We start from the raw sequence: 22619 nt of genomic DNA, 5'->3' as shown, positions 1-22619 counted from the left end.
TGGAAGAGGAGAAGGCCTTTAATCTTTTGTGACCTCTGCCATGCACCTCATTTCTCCTCCTGCTTTAGAGATTGAGTCTTTAAATTTTCTACTCCCATTTCGTTGACAGGGATACGGTACTGGTTCTTAAACTCTCAAGAAATTTACTCTAAGTAATTGACTTCATCCAACTCCATTTTAATTCTTTTATATGATTTCTCTATTTAACTTGGATCTCAACACAGTAATGTTTCTCTTTCATTTGGTCCGTTGTGAGAAGCTGTAGATAATCCTAGCATCATGAATTGGCTTTTTTCTTTCTACTGTTTCACCATGAGTTAAAGACTATACATACATACATATATACATACACACACACACGCACACACACACACACACACACACACACACACCTCAAAGCTTTGGCTGCATTGGGAAGTAGGTGTTATTTTTAATCCCATAGAATCATTTTGTGTGTGTGTGCAGTGTATATGTGTGTGTGTGTGTATGTGTGTGTGTGTGTGAGAGAAGGAGAGAGAGAAAGAGAGAGAGAAGCATATTTTTAATACTCAGAATTTTCATTATCTGTGGATTTTTTTATATTAGAGATTACCATAAAGGCCTGATGATGTTGCCTCTTTTCTGTGTTAGCACCTCTTAGAAGAGGAAAATTTTCTAATTACCCAATATAAGGTGTCCATAATATAATGGCACTGTCCACTGGGTAAAGGCTAGTCCTGTGCAACTTAATGTCTTTTGTGGAAAGACTGAAAAACCCCAGTCATTACCACACGGACAAGGAAATTTCAACTTTGACTACTAAGAATTTAATTTATGTTTTGTTTTTTCGAGACAGGGTTTCTCTGTGTAGCCCTGGTTGTCCTGGAACTCACTCTGTAGACCAGGTTGGCCTCGAACTCAGAAATCGACCTGCCTCTACCTCCCAAGTGCTGGGATTAAAGGCGTGCACCACCACTGCCAAACAAAGAGATTCATATTTACAGAAATGCTATATTTTATGAGCTTTAGAAGCCTTAAAATAATGTGTTTGTCATTATGGTAAATCTTGAAAATGAAAAAGCATCTTTATGCAAAAGGATATACCTGTGGTAAAATTGCTTGTGTGGATGTATGCATGTATATGTGTGTATACAGATTTATGTGTATATAGGAGTACATATGTGTGTGTGTGTGTGTGTGTGTGTGTGTGTGAGAGAGAGAGAGAGAGAGAGAGAGAGAGAGAGAGAGAGAGAGAGAGAGAGAACTTTATTGAGACACATTTGTATATCCAGATAAGGGTACATTATGGTAATTCAGTAGATGTTTACAATGTAAAATATTTAAATTCAGACATCACATATTTCTGCCTGTTAAAAGATTAATCATTTTATGTGTGGGAAATTTTGCATTCATCTAGTCATTTTGAAACATATCATGGATTGCTTTAACAAGTACTCACACTACTGTGTCAAAAGGACTAGAAGTATTTACTACATTTTATTTTAAAACTACCTTTTATTCCTCAGATAAAATTATGAAATATAAAAATTGGATAAAGATAATTCTTAATTCAAAATTGACTGAGTGGAATCTGAATCAGATAGATATAGACACCACAGTGAAACAGTGGACAAACTTGGAGACTCTTATGGAAGAATAGGAGGAAGGATTGCAGACCCTGAAGAGATAATAACTCCATAGGAAGACAAACAGAGTCGAGTAAGCTGGACCCTTGGGGTTCTCAGAGTCTGATCCATCAAAGAACATACACAGGCTGGACCTAGGCGTCCCCACTCATATGTAGCAGATACGTTTCTTGGTGTTCAAGAGTGTCCTGAACAAGTGGAGCAGGGGCTATCCCAAATGCTGTTGTCTGCAATATTGCCCAAATATTATCTTTGAGAATGCTGTGAAAAATGAAATACCCTGACTGTGTTGTTAATATTCATCTTCTTTAGCCAGAGTGCAGAAACTGCAGTGTCTGTGTGTGTCCAAAAGTCCCCTGCCCTGCCCTTTCCATCCTATATAGAGCTGCAGTATGGTAATAGGAGAAATTCTGGTTTTTGAAGTGAAGCCCCTAAGACCATTTCTTTTTCTGAATTTGGAATTCTGCTAATGTAGAACAGTGCTGTCCCCTAAAATGTCCTTAGATAATATGATAGGGAAATCTTTGGTATTAATATTTGGGGATCCTGACATAGAACCCCTAAGACTTTGTAAAGTACTAAGTGATAAGAATGTCTCCTCTTCTCAGACAGGAGGAAGCACTGTGTGCCAAAGATGGGGCTTGCCTTCCCCTTCCTCCCTTCCTCCCTTCCTCCCTTCCTCCCTTCCTCCCTTCCTCCCTTCCTCCCTTCCTCCCTTCCTCCCTTCCTCCCTTCCTCCCTTCCTCCCTTCCTCCCTTCCTCCCTTCCTCCCTTCCTCCCTTCCTCCCTTCCTCCCTTCCTCCCTTCCTCTCTTCTTCCCTTCCTCCCTCCCTCCATTTCTTCCTTCCTCTTTCTTCCTCTCTCCTACTCTCTCTCCTTTTCTTCCTTCTCCCCTCCCTTTATCACCCTCTCTTTACCTTTCTTTCTTCTTTCCCTCTATTACTTTTTCAAATTAGTATACACAGAAACAGTGTCACTATGGAATTGCATGCATATTTGTTCTTATTGATGTTTTCTTCCCATTCCCCTCCCCTGTGTCTCCTCTGCTGGTTGCTCATAGTCCCTTCTCTCCCTTCATGTCCCTTGTATTAGCTGTGCTCTTCACCCCAACCGAACTCTCCCTCAAGATATGGTTTTCTTTCCTAAACTTCCACATTTAGCTTCCTTACCACCATACCTCACACATATAAAATTAAAAGCTAGGAATTCACATAGGACAGAAAACATTTGGTGTTTGTCTCTCAGGGTTGGGAATAATTTGATTACAAGAGTAATTTCTTCTAGTCCCATCAATTTTCCCACTGCAGGCTTAGATTTTTCACACCAACTTTGCTTAGGGTTTTTAAACACTTCAACTTTCCTTCTAACCCATTAACCAAAGGTAAAGTAGAGTGAATGTTAATAAGAAAGGGGGAGTGTGGACCTATTTAGAGTAGTTCCTTGAGGTGATTCCACTCTTTCTAGTATAGATACCAGCAATGCAGTCTAGTCCAATCGCAAACACCAAACACTGCTGTGGCACAATCCAACAGAAACAGCAAAGCCCTGCCAAATTGGCACCAGTCAGCAGAATTGGTCAGAATCAGCCAGAATACCATGAGAAGTTCAAATTGGCACCAGTCAGCAGAATTGGTCAGAATCAGCCAGAATCAGCTGGAATACCATGAGAAGTTCTTTGGTGAATTTCTCTCTCTGAAGTGAAAACCAGTGAAGATTAGCAAAGTGTTGCATGGTATGACAATGTAGGAGCATCCTCAATGAAGACCAGAGAAGCGTTCAGTGTAGCAATGCAAAAGTGCCCTCTTATGGTCTGTGCTGTTCTACTTATATATTCTTTCTAAACGCCATGCACCCTCTCAAGGTGCAGGTCTGCCTCCAGCCAAACATCATGCATCCACCCCAAGACAGCTTCCAGAAAACATCACAGGACACAACTGAGTCTCTAAAAGAACCAAAAATTCTACTTAATCCCACAAGTACCATTATTTCATTTTCTATATATCTGAATGAAAATGTGGAGTTTTATTTATCCATTTATAACATGAAAGATGTCTAGGCTGGTTCCTTTACCTATCTATTGTAAACAGAACACCAATAAACAGAGATGTATCAATCGTAAGACTTAAAGTTCTCAGTGTATTTAGAATGGTACAGTTGGGCCATAGGGTAGTTTTATTTTTAGATTTTTTTTAAAAGAAGCATTTATAATGATTTCCATATGGCCTCACAAATTTTCAATTCCATCAGCAGTACATAGTGTTTCTGCCCACCTACATTCTACTGACTGTTATCTCTTTTTTTATTTAAATTTTTTTCTTATTCACTTTATATCCTGCTCACTGCCCCTCCCAGTTACCCTCTCCTACAATCCTTCTCCTTTCTCTTCTTTCTCCTCAGAGCAGGTGGGTACCCTCTGGGTATCCCCCTACCCTGGCACTGCATGTCTCAGCAATGCTAGGCACTTTCTCTCCCACTGAAGCCAGATAAGGCAGTCCAACTAGTGTAACCTATCCCACATACAGGCAACAGCTTTTGGGACAGCCCTTATTCCAGTTGTTTGGGACCCACATGAAGACCAAGCCTCCTGTCCTAGGTCCAGCCCATGCATGTTTTTTGGTTGATAGTTTAGACTCTGAAAGCAGCAAGGGTCCAGGTTAGTTGACTCTGTTGCTATTCCTATGGAGTTCCTACCCCCTTCATCGCCTTTGGGATCCACAATCCTTCCTTCTATTCTTCCATAAGAGTCTGCAGGCTCTAACCACTGTATGGCTGTGGGTGTCTATATCTACCTGATTAAGTTTTTGGTTGAAGCCTCTCAGAGGACAACATGCTCTTGTCTGCAAGCATAACAGAGTATCATTAATAGTATTAGGAAATGGTGCTTGCCCATGGGATAGGTGTCAAGTTGGGCCAGTTATTTCCAATTTTCTCATCTCTGATCCATCCCCCATGCCTGCATTTCTTGTACATAGGATAAATTTTGAGTTGAAAGTTTTTTGGTTGGGTTGGTATCTCTATTGCTCTACTGGGGTTCCTGCCTGGCTACAGCAGGTGGCCTCTTCAGGTTCCATATCACAATGTTGTGAGTCACAGCTAAAGTCACCTTATTGACTCTTGGGTGCCTCCTTTATCCCAGGTCTCTGCCTTAGCTTGGAGATGTTCCCTACCTCCTCACCCCTGTCAGTTGCAGATTTCCATTCATTTATTGAACAACTGTTTGTTCTTTTAATGGTAGCCACTCTAAGATGAGATGGAATCTTTAATCAGTTTTGGTTGCCATTTCTCCAGTACTCTTGTGTTTCCACTAGTTACAGAATACACACATATATCTATGTATATCCTGTTTTTATGTTGATTTTTAAAAGTGCATGCCATGCTGGAAGAAGGTGATGAGAAGGGAAATCCCATAGGAAGACCAACAGTCTTAACAAACCTGGACCCCTGAGATCCCTCAGACATTGAGCCACCAACCAGACAGCATACACTAGCTTGTCTGAGGCCTCTGACACATATACACCAGAGGCCTGCCTGGTCTCGCCCCAATAAGAGAAGATACACCTAACCCTTAAGAGACTTGAAGCCCCAGGGAATGGAGAGGCCTGGTGGGTTGTGGGGGTGTGGGGGTGTATGGGGACATTCTCTTGGAGACAGGGGATGAGGAATGGGATGAGGAACTCTTGGAGGGCAGAAAAGGAGGGCAATAATGACTGAGACTGTATAAAAAGATTAAAGATAAAAAAAGACATGCCATGTACATGTCTTGTTAGACTATGTCAAATGGGTATTTTTAATGCATACATCTTTTCATACTTTGCTCAAGATTGCTTTGTGTTCCCAATATCTAATATGCTTAAATGATCAATAAATATCTCATAGCATAACACATGGTGGTGAGAATAGTGGATTAAAAATCCTCATTAGTTGTAGCTTAAATGTTACTCATTTGTTTCCTTTGTTTCACAGGTATATTCAGAGAAGAACAGAAATGCACATTCCGAGCGATGAACCAGGGCTTCTTCTGTAAGCAGACTGAGCATGCGGTCCTAATTCTCGATAATGTTGATGCAACTTGGACAATCCCCAAATCACACCCACTTGTATCTGTTACTAATGGCTTTGTGGACACATTTAGCATTGTGAAGGACAGTGATTTATGCCCTCCCACAAGCTCTCTGTCTACTTTTTATTCCATCTTGCCCACCAGACAAATGACCAAGGTATGCTTTCCAGAGCAAACTCCTCCATTCCTGCGTTTTCTTCTATTGGGAAACCAAAGAGCCTCCAAGCTCATCTTGGCTGTATTCTACAATGAGATTCAGAGCCCTCATGTTTTCTTAGACAAGAGCTTTATTCCACCTACTCCATTAGAGTCAGCATTTTCATTGTTGGCTGAGCCCTCTGGTGCCAACTATTTTGACATCATGAATAACCTCTTGTATGTTGTCCTGCAAGGAGAGGAGCCTGTTGAAATACATTCAAGTGTTTCCATTCATTTGGCTTTGACTGTGACATTTTCAGTCCTAGAAAAGGGCTGGGAGAGAGCAATGCTTGAAAGCCTAAGTGACTTCTTTCAGATTGACCCAAACCAAATCAGACTCACTCTTGAGATGCCTGGCAACAAAGAGACCTTAGAGGCCATTGCAAACAGTGAAAGAAAACGAAAGCGCAATTGCCCATCTGTAACTTGTGGTGGCCCTTCTATCAGATATGGTCAACGTAGACCTCTCATGGCAGAAATGACATCACTTAAGATCACACCAGCAACAACTCTGGAAACTTTCTCAAAGGTGATTGTCATTGAAGTTGGTGACCTGCCAAACATAAGGAACAGTGAACCCATTCAGTCCTTACCAAGTAACAGATTACAGAGATTGGTGAACCAGGTTATCACTGCTCAACAGACTGGAGCTCTAGAAAATGTCCTAGGTATGACTGTTGGGGCCCTACTAGTGACTCAGTCCAAGGGAGTCACAGGATATAGGTAAGCACTAATTATTAAAACATCTGGATGAAGTGTGGTTTCTTGAGTCTATGCTGATATCTATTAAAATTTGCTTATTCTTTACAATTAACTGCAAAGGATTCACCAGAATTGATAAATTTAAAAAGCCAAAGTCATACACCTAATGGAAGGCATATTTAACCAATTCATTTATGGATACTTTAAAAAATAGAATTATATCACTTTCCATCCTTTCAGCAGCTCCCAAGAACTTTTCCTCCTACCTCTCCTATTCTGCCCTCTCAAACTGATACATTTTTTTCCTCCCCAATTCTTTTTTTCCTGTTTTTTTTATTGGATATTTTCTTCATTTGCATTTAAAATGCTATCCCAAAAGTCCCCTATACTCTCCCTCCTGCCCTGCTCCCCTATCCACTCACTCCCACTTCTTGGCCCTGGTGTTCCCCTGTACTGGGGCAAATAAAGTTTGCAAGACCAAGGGGCCTCTCTTCCCAATGATGGCCAACTAGGCCATCTTCTGCCACATGTGCAGCTAGAGACATGAGTTCTGGGGGCACTGATTAGTTCATATTGTTGTTCCACCTATAGGGTTGCAGACCCCTTCAGCTCTTGGGTACTTTCTCTAGCTCCTACATTGGGGGCCCTGTGTTCCATCCTATAGATGACTATGAGCATCCACTTCTGTATTTGCCAGGCACTGGCAAAGCCTCACAGGAGACAGCTATATCAGGGTCCTTTCAGCAAAATCTTGCTGGCGTATGCAATAATGTCTGTGTTTGGTGGCTGGTTATTGGATAGACCCCTGGGTGGGGCAGTCTCTGGATGGTCCATCCTTTTGTCTTATCTTTAAACTTTGTCTCTGCAACTCTTGCCATGTATATTTTATTCCCTATTCTAGGGAGGAATGAAGTATCCATGAGTTGGTCTTCCTTCTTGGTTTTCTTGTTTTGGAAGTTGTATCTTGGGTATTCTAGGTTGCTGGGCTAATATTCACTAATCAGTGAGTGCATATCAAGTGATGTCTTTTGTGACTGGGTTACCTCACTCAGGATGATATCCTCCAGATACATTCATTTGTCCAAGAATTTCATAAATTCATTGTTTTTAATAGCTGAGTAGTACTCCATTGTGTAAATGTTCTACATTTTCTGTATCTATCCCTCTGCTGAGGGACATCTGGGTTCTTTCCAGCTTCTGGCTATTATAAATAGGGCTGCTATGAACATAGTAGATCATGTGTCCTTATTACCAGTTGTAAAATCTTCTGGGTATATGCCCAGGAGAGGTATTGCTGGATCTACTGGTAGTACTATGTCCAGTTTTCTGAGGAATTGCCAGACTTGTTTCCAGAGTGGTTGTATAAGCTTGCAATTCCACCAGCAATGGAGGAGTGTTCCTCTTTCTCCACATCCTTGCCAGCATCTTCTGTCACCTGAATTTTTGATCCTAGCCATTCTGACTGGTATGAGGTAGAATCTCAGGGTTGTTTTGATTTGCATTTCTCTCATGATTAAGGATGTTGATCATTTTTTCAACTGCTTCTCAGTCCTTCAGTATTCCCCAGTTGAGAATTCTTTGTTTAGCTCAGTACCCCATTTTAATGGGGTTATTTGAATTTCTGGAGTCCAGCTTCTTGAGCTCTTTGTATATGTTGGATATTAGCCCCCTATCAGATTTAGGATTGGTAAAAATCCTTTTCCAATCTGTTGGTGGCCTTTTAAACTGATACATTTTTCTTTGATTTTTTTATTGTTTTACACACACACACACACACACACACACACACACACACACACACACACACACACACACATTTGTGCCCATAAATGTATAAATGCAATATGCTGAGTCTACTTATATGCTGAATCTAATTTTTATTGATGGTATGTGTATGGTTTCAGGGTTTAACCACATATATTTGGTAACCTATAGGAAGGCCTATTCCTGGGAGAGGACAATTAACTTTTTATATAGAATAACCATCCATATGGAAGTTTAGTTAATGTTTTTGTTACATTTTGCATTTTAACACTGAGAACACATAAGTATCCCTTTTGTTGATAGATGCCAAAATGATAGCATAATTATCCTTAGTTGTTTCTAATATAGAACTGTGGTTTTTTTTTTCCTAAGCACAGTATTTTAATGAAAGAGTGATAATATTATTTTTAAAACTTGTGTGTTGCTTTATGTATGTATGTGTACCACATGCATATCTGGTGCTTATGGAATTCAAAATGGGGAACAGATCCTCTGGAGGTAGTGTTTCACATGGTTGAGTCACAAGACAGGTACTGGAAACCAAGTCTGGGTCCTCTGCATGAGAAACAAGTGCTCTTAACCCCTGAGCTACCTTTCATGCTTTCTAGTGTTATTATTATGTTTTGTATGGTAACATCTGTGTCAGTGGCACTGATGCATTTAGCTTTTGCTTTCTTTTCCTGGTACAATTTCATTTAGGCTTCACTGAATTCTTATAAATTTATAGGTATACTTAGAGATCAAAGCTTTAGCCTGTTGTGTTACTTTGTTCACCATTGCAAAATATTGAACATTTTAGAGAGATTATCTTATGTATTTTACATATACATCACAATATGTCAATTAAAAAGTTTTTGACCTATAGCTTAGGCAGGAAATAGGAGGTGGAACATTTCAGAGGAAGAAAGGGTTATGGGATGGAGCCAGGTATCAGAAGAATTGCCTGGGAAGATGTGACAAGACAGATGCATGGTACCTGAACATAGGAAACCAGCCATTTAGCAGAATGTAGGTTAAAAAATAGGTTATTTTAGTTATGATTATAGTCAGATATGAGCCTAAATATTGGCCAAGATATTTGTACATGTATTTTGAGTCTGAGTCTTATTTCTGGAAGCATGGAGCTGGGAGGAAGAACCAGCCCAAACTTCTACAGAATATTGCAGTGTGTGTTATTCTATTAGCAAGAGCTGATAATGAGCAGAAGTAATCAAGAGCCATTGGGGAAATCCTGCAGAGTAGACTGGGAACATATAGGAAATGTAACAGGCACTTGTAGACAAGAGATACACCCAGCAAAAAGATCACCTCCATCACTGATCATTACATGCCCTCTTCACTTCTGACTCAGATGTGTCTAATATAATGATAAAAAACTAGAAGCATAACTAATATGGCATTGATTTTCTGTTTGAATTTGTTATATCCTCCATTGCTTTGTTTCTCTGCTATCTTAAGAGATATTTTTCCAGATGTAAAGCAACAAATCATGTGAAGATAAAGAAAAGGCTGCCTATAAAGCGTACTGGACAAAAGTCTCTACCAAGTAAGAAACAGCATTCCCCCCACAGAATTCACAAACATTTAGCAAGATTGCCTATGCCCCTGAACATTGCACTGTACGCTTAACAGCCTTGGAGGCATACAGAGGCCCCGAGGCCAGCTCCATGTCTTTCAGCTCTCACCAGTATCAGCTAGGACCTCCGCTGAACTCCTTGGAGAGCCATCAGCAAACTAATGAATTGACCTTGATGCAGCAGAGATGAGTCTAAGGATGAAGCCTTTTAGGGGAGCACTAATGAAGTCTCCAGAAGGTCGCTTTTGTTATATAGGGGTTACAGAATGAGGCCATGTTGTAAACTTATATTTCCAGAAAACCACTACTTATTTTCATGAAGCTAGCATTTTGGAAAGTGGGGAGAAATGAAGCTGCTACCTACATTTTAGATATATAGTCAATGTGTCCGTTTATGCTTTATTCTCCCTCCAGGAATTCAGGATTCAAGTTTCTTCTGCCCACTTAGATCAGTTGCATGGACTTGTTCTCCAGTTTTTCCAACTTCTGTTGACACATCCAATTAGTTAGCTATTCATCCATCTTCTTCATTCTTGTATTTACTTGCTATTTTTTTTTACCAAGTTTTATGCTTCATGTGGTTTTAGTAGAGTTTTCAGTGGGAAGAGATGAACTCACATTCTATATGTCTCTCTTCAAGCTAGAGGACCACCACCAGGATGGGATTTACTTTGTATTCAGGAATCTTGACAGAATAGTTATTAATGCCTGCTTTCCTTTCACTAGAAGCTTGGCCTTCATTCAGCTTTGTATGTCTTTCATCTCTTCCTCATTTCTCTCTTCTGTCCCTGCCTCATTCATCTTCCTACTAGAATAAGAATTTATAGACTCCTATGTACCTGTGTTTCTGGAGGCCAGAAACTTGAGTTTGATATATTCTTAAATTGCTGACTACTTTATATCTTGATCCAGGGTATATGTATTCTGGTACATACACACAGAGAGACACACACACACACAAACATACCCACACACAAATATACACAGACATCTAAAAATATTCTAGCTATCTCCCTTACAGAAGCTTGGCTGTTAAAACCAAAGATGTCTGTAGTTGGCAGCATTTCTGTGTCCTCCCATGATGCACCTCTATAAGCTGCTGACACTGTGAATGATGTACTTTTATGGTTTTGCTGCATTCTGTGGTGCATTTTGACCATAAGATGTGACGAATATGCAGAATTATAGTTGGCTCAGTCAAACACATAAGTCTCAAAAAGAGCAGAATTTTTCCTACCATAGGAAGAAAACCAGACAGGGAAAGCAGACAGCAATTCGAGGTGTGAGAAGGACTTGATTCCTCATGATTAAGGGCAGTAAAGAGCCCATAGAAATGATGTAAGGGAACTGTGGAGATGACTTAGTGAAGTGAGTAAAGTAATTGCTCTGTAAGCATGCAGACCAGAGTTCAGTACTATAACACCCATGGAAATGCTAGACTACTATGGTGCCTGCCTATAATCTCAGTGCTCATGAGACAGAGGCATGAGATCCTCAGAGCAAGCTGGCTATCTAGACTAGTCAACATAGCTAAATGAGTTCAAGTGAGACACCCTGCATAAATAAATGAAATAGTGTGCCATCTAGGAAGAAATTAAAATCAGCTTCTGAGCTCCATTTGCACATGTATATAGGAATTGGTAAGTACATATGCATTCATACAACTAGAAACACATATTAGCAAATACACACAGAAAAAAAAGAATACAGGAAGTAAGGAAGGAAGAAAGGAAGGAAGGAAGGAAGGAAGGAAGGAAGGAAGGAAGGAAGGAAGGAAGGAAGAAAGAAAGGAAGGAAGGAAAGAAAGAAAGGATGGAAGACAGGAAGGAGGGAGGGAGGGAGGGAGGGAGGGAGGGAGGAAGGAATGAATGAATGAAGGAAGGAAGGAAAGAAGGAAGGAAGGAAGGAGGGGAATTATAGATAGATAGTATGAGTGCAAGATGGGGATTGCATGGTAGCCTAGGAGTTCTCGAGAAAACCCTTCAATCTGAGTGGGTTTATTATTAGACTCATTCAGAATACATCTCCACGAACACTGAAGCAGCCCATCCATGTCTGCCTTAGATTCCTGACCTCACTGGAGAAAATACATGTGCACACACATGTGTGTTCATTCCTCACATAGTACTACCTTTTGAAAACATTTTATTTTTAAATGTGTGTCTATTTCTTTGTGTAGGATGTACATGTGAGTGTGGATTCTTACAGTCCAGAAAAGAGCATCGCATTCCCTGGAGCAGAAGTCATAGGCAGTTCTGAGTGGCTCTACAAGGGTGTGGGGAACTGAGTTGCCTCTGCCAGCATGGTATATATTCTTTAAATGCTGAGCCGTCTCTTCAATCCCCACTTTAGGACCTTATAAATTCATGTATTTATGTCACCTTAACACAAGGTAGAATCATGAAAGAACATTTAAGTATAGTACAAATGCATAAATTGGTTAAGTTGGATAAGTAGCATACTGCTGTATACCTCCTATGTGCTCCTTTTTAGGAAAATGAGATGTTGCTCCTTTAGCAAACATTCTATGCAACTGATATTTGGGTTTTATTTTGTAGCATTTTTAAAAGTCTTCAAAATGTCCTACCACTATAAATCAATTGGTAGAGTGCATACTTATTGTGCCTTAATCCTTGGGTATGTCCTTTGCCATGTAACTTTGTGTGATAGCACACACTTACAACAGCAGCACTTGTGTGGAGGAGGCTGAAGATCAGAAGTTCATGGTTGTACTTGCATAATAATGCATTTGAGGTTATCCTGGGCTAAAAAGAAAAGAAATAAATAATTTCAGTGAAAGTTGAATACCTAGCCTTATCAAATGGGAAATATCAGAGCATTCAAAGCTCATTCACAATCCACAGTCCCTTTTATTGATGATTCTTCTGGGTCATCAGAAGAATTGTCATTTATTTCAGGCCCCTATGTCTCCAATAATGGCTTTAGGCTTTATACCAAGTGCTCTGAGACAATTGCATCTTTGATTGTTGTTCTGAAGATTACATTTTTTCCTTTGCTTTTCTTATGAACAAGTTGTTATCTATAATCTGTTACTATTACTGACATCTGTAAACCTATCAGATCTCTGTCCTCAGGCACATTAGTTTCCAGTTCCAAAAATTAGTCCAAACTACTTTGAAAACACAGTAAAACATATGAACATATAGTGGGTATTTTGATAAATAAGAAACCTCATGAAAACTCATATTTCAACAAATTTTTATTCCCAAACATTATTAGAATATCTATCATGTCCAACATATTATACAAACTTAAACATTATTGTATATAGCATGCATATTAAGTTATTTTATTATATCAGTACTCTGAAAATATAGATTTTTCAAGTATGGATAATTAAACTATTTTCTCAATTATTTAATGAAAATATGTTACATTATACTTCACATACATGTACATATAAACAATACTACATGGATTTAGCATTTAATAGGGTACATGTGTATACATGTGCATGTGTGTTTGTATGTGTAGGAAGTAGGGGAGAATAGGAAGAGTTAGAGGGGAGAAAAAAGTGGAAATGATATAAATGCAGCGTATTTATGTAAGAAATTTTCAAACTTTAAACAAAAAGTTGATATAGCAAAGAAGGAATTAATTAACCAATTCAACATGAACAAGCCCAGCCGTGTTATTTTTCTAATAACGTAAGTATGCTTTCATCTGTATAATGTTTACTCAGTAGTCACAGTTTCAGTTGAGTTTATATTCCCTAGAGAACCTAATCAGATTTTATTCATAACCAGGCATCATTCAGCATTTTTCATAGACAGTGACTTGTTCTCAGAAGCTTTCCTAGCTCTATGAACGCAATACCTAACAAATAACTCAAGGGTGGATAGGCTTGTTTTGTCTTAAGGTCTAAGAACCATCAGTACCCAAATGGGGAAGGCAAGGTGGAGCATGGAACAGGTCACATGACATAAGCCAGAACACAGAGAAACAAATGCTAGTGCTCTGAATGCTATCTGCTCTTCCCATTTTATTATGTCCATGTCCCCCAAACAATAGGCACCCCAACCTATAATCACCATATTCAGGCTGAGTCGTTCTTCCTGAGCTAACCCTCTCTGAAAGATCCTCAAAGGTACACTGAGAAATGTGTCTCACCACCTCCTGTGTAATTGTAAGTCCAGTCAATTCACAGTGCAAATCAGCCATCATAATAGCTATTTAGCTTTTTGAGTCTGACAGTCAGGTGTAACTGTCTGCAGGAGGCCTGAAGAGAGATGATCTGCTGAAGGCAAGAAGATGGTTTAAATCAATAAGACCAAGCAGCCAGTATTGGTTCAAAGATCTGGAGTCTGACCCTGAGTAGTTAATTTTAGGCATATTTAAGCATAGCACAATTTGGTGAAAAGTTATTATGATGATTAAGTCATTCTCACATGTACAATGAATTATACATAACAAAAGGACAAAGAAAGCTAAATACAGATAGGATACAGCTACATCAAAACTCTTTGTTACGTCCAGAAAGATAGGTTGTATAGATGGACTAACAAAACAAATTATGATAAGGGTTTGCAGGAGAATTCAGTACTGGAAAAGTCTCTCGCCACACAGATAGAGCATATGTCACAGGACTAGTAAACACATCTGTCCCCAGCCTTCTGGGTGGAGAGCAAGTACAAGATCCCTTCCATTGAGGGAACAACTGTGTGTGCTTGACACTCCAGGTTCCCCTTATGCTTCTTTGTGAGCACAGAGACCTACATGTCCCAATCCTTACTATTTTGTATTATTCTCTTCTATTAGAAAGGTCCTGAGTGGTTTCTACCAAGACTTTTACTGTTACAGTACCTCCACATAAATAGAAAAGTTTGAATACTTGTATAGATCTTAATATCTGTCTTCCAGTTTTCTAGGCAACTTTAATCCATAATTTTATTCAGGCTAGATTTTTCATAAAATAGTATCTTAGGTAACTTACCAATTACAGTACTTTAGGTTTGTTTCCTGGATGTTTGCTTCTCATTGAAACCTTCATAAGATATACCATGTTTATACTTGGCATACTGCTTTCTGAAATGGATACTTTCAGGCCACTACAAGAGTTTAGTCATAAATGGATGAGCTCAGAAGTAAGCCTGCTGTGGACAGTGTACTCAAAGTTGAAATTGGTCAGGCTAAGATGTGCAGTAATACCCTTCTGGAGAGGATTGATGGCCTATGTGCAAAGAAAGGACATGACAGGTACTGAGATGGTGAAGTGTTATAGGGAGATAAAGTAGAGACTTGTAATGTGTTGGGCTTGAAATGACAGAACCATAGTACCAGTTGGAAACTGTCAGATCATAAGACATTTCTTACCAACTGGGGAGGGCAGTTGCTAAGGGAGCCAGCCTGGGTTTAATAGGGATCATGAGGATCGCTAAATGTGAATAAAATGGTTGTATCAACTCAGAAGGATAGCTAGGAAAGTCATTCTTGTCTTCCAGAGGTACAGAAGAGTCTTCCACAGGGGCAGAGTCACCGTGTTTTATTTATCTTTGCATATCTCACATTGCCTCAAGCAATTTTTGTACAAACTAGGAGGTCTAACATTGATTGTCAAATGGAATTGACTGGAAAACTTTTTCTTCCAGGGCACAGAAATTCCCCATTCCCCTTTTACAAGTCCTCTCTATGATACATATAGACTATATCATTTGTCTAATATGTTGGAAAAAGAGAGACCATAGGTGCTCAGGATACCTTGGACATTAAATCAAAACAGGAAGATTACTTTTGTTTTTTTGGTTTGTTTAGTTGATTGCTTTTTATTTCGTTTGGCTTAGTGGAAAACTAGTTAACAATCCTGGGGAAGGGCACAATGAAGAGGAAGTGCCAGACATCCCACACACCACCCTAGTCATCCCAGAAGATCTTGTTGAAAGACAGGGTTCACCTCTAGGATTTATTTATTTCCATTTGCTATGTTTATGCAAGTCTTATCTTGTCCTTTCTTTGCACTGTGGCCAAGTTTAGGAGATATGCATTTTGTGGCACTAGATTTAGAAGCCCATGCTGGAAAGAGTACTGGTGGTCTCTGAGCTGGAAAGTTTTTGCAATGTCATGATCTTCCTTCTTCAGTTTGGACTTAAGCATTGCAGGGAGAAATATATTACACATACTTGACTGGGTATTGCAAGCTGTTAAATAGTGTTTGAAACTGGAGGAGATGGAGGGAACTTTCCTCCCCCATTTTTTAAAGTTTGGCTGTAGGTCCTTCTGCCTGCAGGCTACAGTCACATTAGCAGTTGGAAATTGGATAACGACAGCACAATGACAAATCCAGGTTGCTTGCAATAAGTTGCTAATCCCTTTGCTTTAATATTGGAGCAGCGTGTAATGATGTTTGGACATCACTCTAGTTTACTGACGACCCCACTGGGGCCAGCAATAGAACCTTACAACTGTCTAACAAGGTGTCAGGTGACTCCCGTCGTCACAGCAACGGACACTGGAATCTAATCTTCCCTCCATCCCTTCTAGCACCCAATAACGTCTAGATTATATAAGTGGCCCATCATTGCTTGGTAACCTGAATCAATTAACGTTAATTCGCACAATGCTATGATGTATTGTGATCACTTTCATTTCAGGGAAGGGGGAGAAATTGCTATAAGTCACCTAAAATGAGGTTGTCTGTGGTACTGAGGTATTAATTGGGTGTCCATATTAAATGCAAAAGGAGCCCCATCGTGAAAGGAAAGTGGATGAGTGACTCTCTTGGCTGCTATTGACCTATCAGAAGAAGACAGTGCCCTTTTCCTTTGCTTTTATCTATTACAGTTTTCCCTATTGCGTGTCAAGTTGATGTATTATAAAAAATTCATTTGGTGACCTTTCACCCCCTTAGCAGATTAAACAATTTCACTTCAATGGCATCATTAACAGGACCCAGCATTTAATGATGATTTCTCTAAAAGGCCACGGAGATTCGATTTTAAGCTAACAGATTTATTGCACTATTATAACATATCGTAAAAAACTGTACCACCTACGGTCAGGTTTTAGGACAGAAACTGCTTAGGAGTTTATGTGGAGCTTAAAGTGGTATTACCTTGGGATATGCTGCAGTTGCCAGTCTCTGACCTCCAGTGAGATGCTGTTTACATTTAATAAGAGATGTTTGCTCACAATAAACTTTAAAGTGTGTCAGGAATAGGCCTTTCTGTAAGTGTTCAGTCCACTGCTTCCCAACCTAGTGTCTCCAGATACCAATGAACTTATGTCAGAGTCTTTAATGAGTTTTTCAGTTTCCTTAACACAAGCTGCTTACCCATACCCATGTCCCATCAGAAGACATTTGAGGAAGAGTGTAGGAGAGGAATGCAGAGAATCTGCACCATCCCAACCTGGGGTAGGGGGAAATACTGGCATACTGGCATACTGGCATAGATTTTAAAAAACAACTCTAGTGTGCTCTGTTCCTTTTTTAACAAAGAAAAGAACCTTAGCTACTCAGGCTAAGCAAACTAATATATGCTTGGGTACAGAACTTCCAGGGAGAGGTTTCAGCAGCCAGCGCCTTAGCTTAGTGGATAAACCAAGTTCCTAGGACCATATGCTCCCACTCTGCCCGTACCTTTCTGTGCTTCATCCAGCACAAGGAAATTGTTCCCCATATAGAAACTTCATTTCATTAAAAAAAAAACACATTGTAATCATCCCTCCATTATTTCCTCTTTCAGAAATAACATCTACCTTTACCTGTTATAAGCTACCTCTGATAAATAATACTTTATCCTTTCTTACTTCTGCAAGTGGACAGTAGAAGAGAGAAAATAGAATATGTGACTTACAAATATTTAATTGATGCTAATAGTATAAAATATAATGAAAACCTTATTAGATGAGACAGTGCTAACTACTCTGAAAGTAGCTTATCAAATAATACTAAATGTTGGTGTAGAATATATAGTACATGTTATCTATAGATCTCCATTTACTTGTGACACATGTGTTGCATGCCTATGATATGTAATACATAAGATAAGGGGACGTGTGAGTTTTTAATGCTCTCCTAAGTTACATCTTTCAGCACACCAAAGCACCTGAGTCAAAGTTGTTTCAGCATATCAGGAGCTATATAGTTATTTTATGCTAAGTCTCACCAGCAATTAGCATGCATGTTTGAACAAGAGTGCAGTATAGCTCACGGGATCAGTGGCAAAAATAGTTACAGTTTAAAAGACCTCTGCTACATCCTTCTTTTTGAACCTCAAACTCCTCAAATATAATAAAAGTATCTAGCTCACAGTGTGATTCTAAAGATATAATAGCTTTATACAGGAAAGGCAGGCTAATAGCACATAGCACACAGACTCAGTGAATATCTACTACTTCCTTGATATGCACCATCTGAATGTAAAAACTACAATTAATGTACAGTTAAGGGATCTACTTAATGCAAGTATGTTTGGAAAGTGTGAATACAAAATGGCACCATGCTGGAGTTGGAGTAATCTCTTCTGAGGTTTGTTTAGTGGCATCTAGGCATTTTGGACTAAGCCATTCCTGAAAAGTATTTGTGCCCTAGACATTGGGATAAGGTACAAATCAGAATTTCCCAGAAGAGTTGGCTCAACAGTTTATGGCTGAGAATATTCTTGCCATGTAAACATCTTAGTTCATCATATTGTTCACTGAAGTCTGTTGGAGCCTAACTTAATATATGCTGGTAGAAATTATAATTTCACTTTCCTATGCTTAACACACATTTTTAAGCATAGATAATCCATAATATGTAAGACACATAGTTTATGAGCAAATATAGAATTATCCACTGCAGTATATTTATGGTTTGTAGAAATACAGGCAACTCAAGTATTCTCACAAGTTCAACTGTTCTATGAGAAACAGCTACTGCAATGATTGATCTCTGTAATCTTGTGGATGTTTTGACCTCATTTATTTTTTTCTAGAAATGCAAGTAGTTTAATAACTGGGAACCTGATATACACCCGGCCCTCAGAGCTTTCCATCCTGGTGCAGCCTTCTGATGGAGAAGTGGGAATAGAATTGCCAGTTCAGCCACGGCTTGTCTTCCTGGATGAGAAGGTAGCTCCTCAGATCTGACAAGTTCTCCACAGAATATGCTTTCTTTCTAAACATCCCCATCTACATTTACAGAGCGACTGCCACATGAATGTAGAAGATCTTACTCACTATGTTGGTTATTCTTGCATATTACACCATATCTTCTTGCATTTCCTATGAAGGTTTTAGATTTATCAAAGGCAAACAGAGACCTCTAATGCTTTTCCTCCCCGTGTTGGTTCTGTTCTTCTTCTTCTTCTTCTTCTTCTTCTTCTTCTTCTTCTTCTTCTTCTTCTTCTTCTTCTTCTTCTTCTTCTTTTTTGATCGAATTATTTTTCTATTTTTAAAATATTTTTATTATGTATTTTCCTCAATTACATTTCCAATGCTATCCCAAAAGTCCTCCATGCCCTTTCTCCACTCCCCTACCCACCCATTCCCACTTTTTGGCCCTGGCGTTCCCCTGTACTGGGGCATATAAAGTTTGCTTGACCAATGGTCTTCTCTTTCCAGTGATGGCCGACTAGGCAATCTATTGATACATATGCAGCTAGAGACAAGAACTCCGGGGTACTGGTTAGTTCATAATGTTGTTGCACCTATAGGGTTGCAGATCTCTTTAGCTCCTTTGATACTTTCTCTAGCTCCTCTATTGGGGGCCCTGTGATCCATCCAATAGCTGACTGTGAGCATCCACTTATGTGTTTGCTAGGCCCCGGCCTAGTCTCACATGAGACAGCTATATCAGGGTCCTTTCAGCAAACGCTTGCTAGTGTATGCAATGGTGTCATCGTTTGGAGACTAAAGCAGATTCATGTCTTGGATAAAATCTTGCGTTCAGACTCCATGGCTTTGGTTCTGCTTCTTGCTTTTCCTTTTGAGGGCATGGAACACTGAACCCAGAGTGGTGGCTCTGTGAGGCAAGTGCTGTATCATAGAGCTGTTTCTCAGCCTGCTTTTTTCCATCCCCTTTCTTTCTTACTAGCTTCCTTAGGATAGCTGTGATACCCTTCTTTTGTGACTCCATTCCACTTTCTCCTCTTGCACATCCTGCTTTAAGTCTCCATAGAATAACTTTTCTCCTTTCAATAAGCCAAATTTGATGCTTATATGAGAAGAAATGCATTCATTCATTTCCTCTCTTCTATGGAGTACAAGTGTGATTTATAACATATATGTGTGAACACATCATTTTTTTCAGAAACGTCAAAAAAATGATATTCTTAATCTAGCCTTCTCTCTTTCCTCACTTATTTCCAGAATGAGAGAGTAGAGTCTTTGGGTCTCCCCTCAGAACCCTGGATTATTTCAGTTTCTCTAGAGGGAGCATCTGAATCAGTGCTTAAAGGTAGGTGCCAGTGACTTTTAAGTATTTATTATGACCTTGCGCACAAACGTTCATATTGTCTTACTTGTTTCATTATAACAAAACATCTGAAGTTGGCAATTTTACAAAGAAAAAGGAGTTTGTTTCATAGTTTTAGAGTTTTAAGGGCTAGTGTTTTTTTTTTTTTTTCTGACATAATGCCATAAATACTACAGGGTGTTACATGCAAAGGAGAGGGAATATGTGTGCAAGTAGGTGTGGATGTTTGTATGTGTGTATGTGTGTGTGTGTGTGTGTGTGTGTGTGTGTGTGTGCATGTGCACATGTGCATGCACACATGCATGTGCAAATATGTGCTTATATGTGGTATATGTGTGTGTATGGTGTATGTAGAGTATGTGTGTATATGTGTGTGTTCATGTACAGTGTGTATGTCTGTGCGTATTCATGTGTCCCCTTTAAAAATCCATTAGTATTCAATCATGGACGCTCCACCTGATGGCCTTACAAATCCAAATTACATGTTCTTTCTCAAATTCTACTGAATATATGATTCTTATAATTTTCCATGTGAAATCTTTTTCTTTTTAGAAAACTTGACAGAATGTGCACCAGAATCCCAAAATTTCCTCTCATAAGTACATATTCAAGGAATATTAAATTTCAGCACACTAATACATAGGTGGCATCCTTCAGCTTTATCCAAACAATTGGGACCCTATTAAGAATTAATTGCACCCTTCTGCTCCACTCGAGCCCCGAGGTACCTTGCCAGCAGAATCTCGCCCAACACCCGCAAGGGCTCACACAGGATTCCCCACGGGATCCTAAGACCTCTGGTGAGTGGAACACAGCCCCTGCCCCAATCCAATCGAGTGGAACCTGAGACTGCGGTAAATAGGGAAGAGGACTACCCAGGCCTAACCTGGGGCACAAGCCCCTTCTGCTCCACTCGAGCCCTGGCGTACCTTGCCAGCAGAGTCGCCCGACACCCGCAAGGGCCCACACAGGATTCCACACGGGATCCTAAGACCTCTAGTGAGTGGAACAGAACTCCTGCCAGGAGTCCGGTTCGAACACCAGATATCTGGGTACCTTCCCTGCAAGAAGAGAGCTTGCCTGCAGAGAATACTCTGCCCACTCAAACTAAGGAGAGAGCTACCCTCCCAGGTCTGCTTATAGCGGCTGACAGAGTCACCTGAAGAACAAGCTCTTAACAGAGACAACTATAACAGCTAGCTTCAGAGATTACCAGATGGCGAAAGGAAAACTTAAGAATCCTACTAACAGAAATCAAGACCACTCACCATCATCAGAACGCAGCACTCCCACCCCACCTAGTCCTGGGCACACCAACACAACCGAAAATCTAGACCCAGATTTAAAAACATTTCTCATGATGATGATAGAGGACATCAAGAAGGACTTACATAAGTCACTTAAAGAATTACAGGAGAGCACTGCTAAAGAGTTACAGGCCCTTAAAGAAAAGCAGGAAAACACAACCAAACAGGTAGAAGTCCTTAAAGAAAAACAGGAAAACACATCCAAACAGGTGATGGAAATGAACAAAACAATACTAGAATTAAAAAGGGAAGTAGACACAATAAAGAAAACACAAAGCGAGGCAACGCTGGAGATAGAAACCCTAGGAAAGAGATCTGGAACCATAGATGTGAGCATCAGCAACAGAATACAAGAAATGGAAGAGAGAATCTCAGGTGCAGAAGATTCCATAGAGAACATTGACACAACAGTCAAAGAAAATACAAAATGCAAAAGGATCCTAAATCAAAACATCCAGGAAATCCAGGACACAATGAGAAGACCAAACCTACGGATAATAGGAATTGATGAGAATGAAGATTTTCAACTTAAAGGGCCAGCTAATATCTTCAACAAAATAATAGAAGAAAACTTCCCAAACATAAAGAAAGAGATGCCCATGATCATACAAGAAGCCTAAGAACTCCAAATAGACTGGACCAGAAAAGAAATTCCTCCTGACACATAACAATCAGAACAACAAATGCACTAAATAAAGATAGAATATTAAAAGCAGTAAGGGAGAAAGGTCAAGTAACATATAAAGGAAAGCCTATCAGAATTACACCAGACTTTTCACCAGAGACTATGAAAGCCAGAAGAGCCTGGACAGATGTTATACAGACACTAAGAGAACACAAATGCCAGCCCAGGCTAATATACCCGGCCAAACTCTCAATTACCATAGATGGAGAAACCAAAGTATTCCACGACAAAACCAAATTCACACAATATCTTTCCACGAATCCAACCCTTCAAAGGATAATAACAGAA

The 22619-nt window shown here is 39.7% G+C and overlaps 1 protein-coding gene across 1 annotated transcript in view; it reads left to right on the top strand.

The window, feature by feature from the left end:
* Pkhd1 (polycystic kidney and hepatic disease 1) overlaps positions 1–22619 on the top strand; it is a 560304-nt gene that overhangs the window by 494547 nt on the left and 43138 nt on the right. Inside the window, exons 61-63 of the mRNA NM_153179.3 lie at positions 5589–6606; positions 18859–18994; positions 20234–20321. Of these exons, the coding sequence (NP_694819.2) occupies positions 5589–6606; positions 18859–18994; positions 20234–20321 (1242 nt within the window). The remainder of the gene's footprint in view (positions 1–5588; positions 6607–18858; positions 18995–20233; positions 20322–22619) is intronic.

This window comes from Mus musculus, chromosome 1 (assembly GCF_000001635.26).
Source record: "Mus musculus strain C57BL/6J chromosome 1, GRCm38.p6 C57BL/6J".
Lineage (NCBI taxonomy): Eukaryota > Metazoa > Chordata > Mammalia > Rodentia > Muridae > Mus > Mus musculus.
This window is presented reverse-complemented; position numbering and strand designations above follow the sequence as displayed.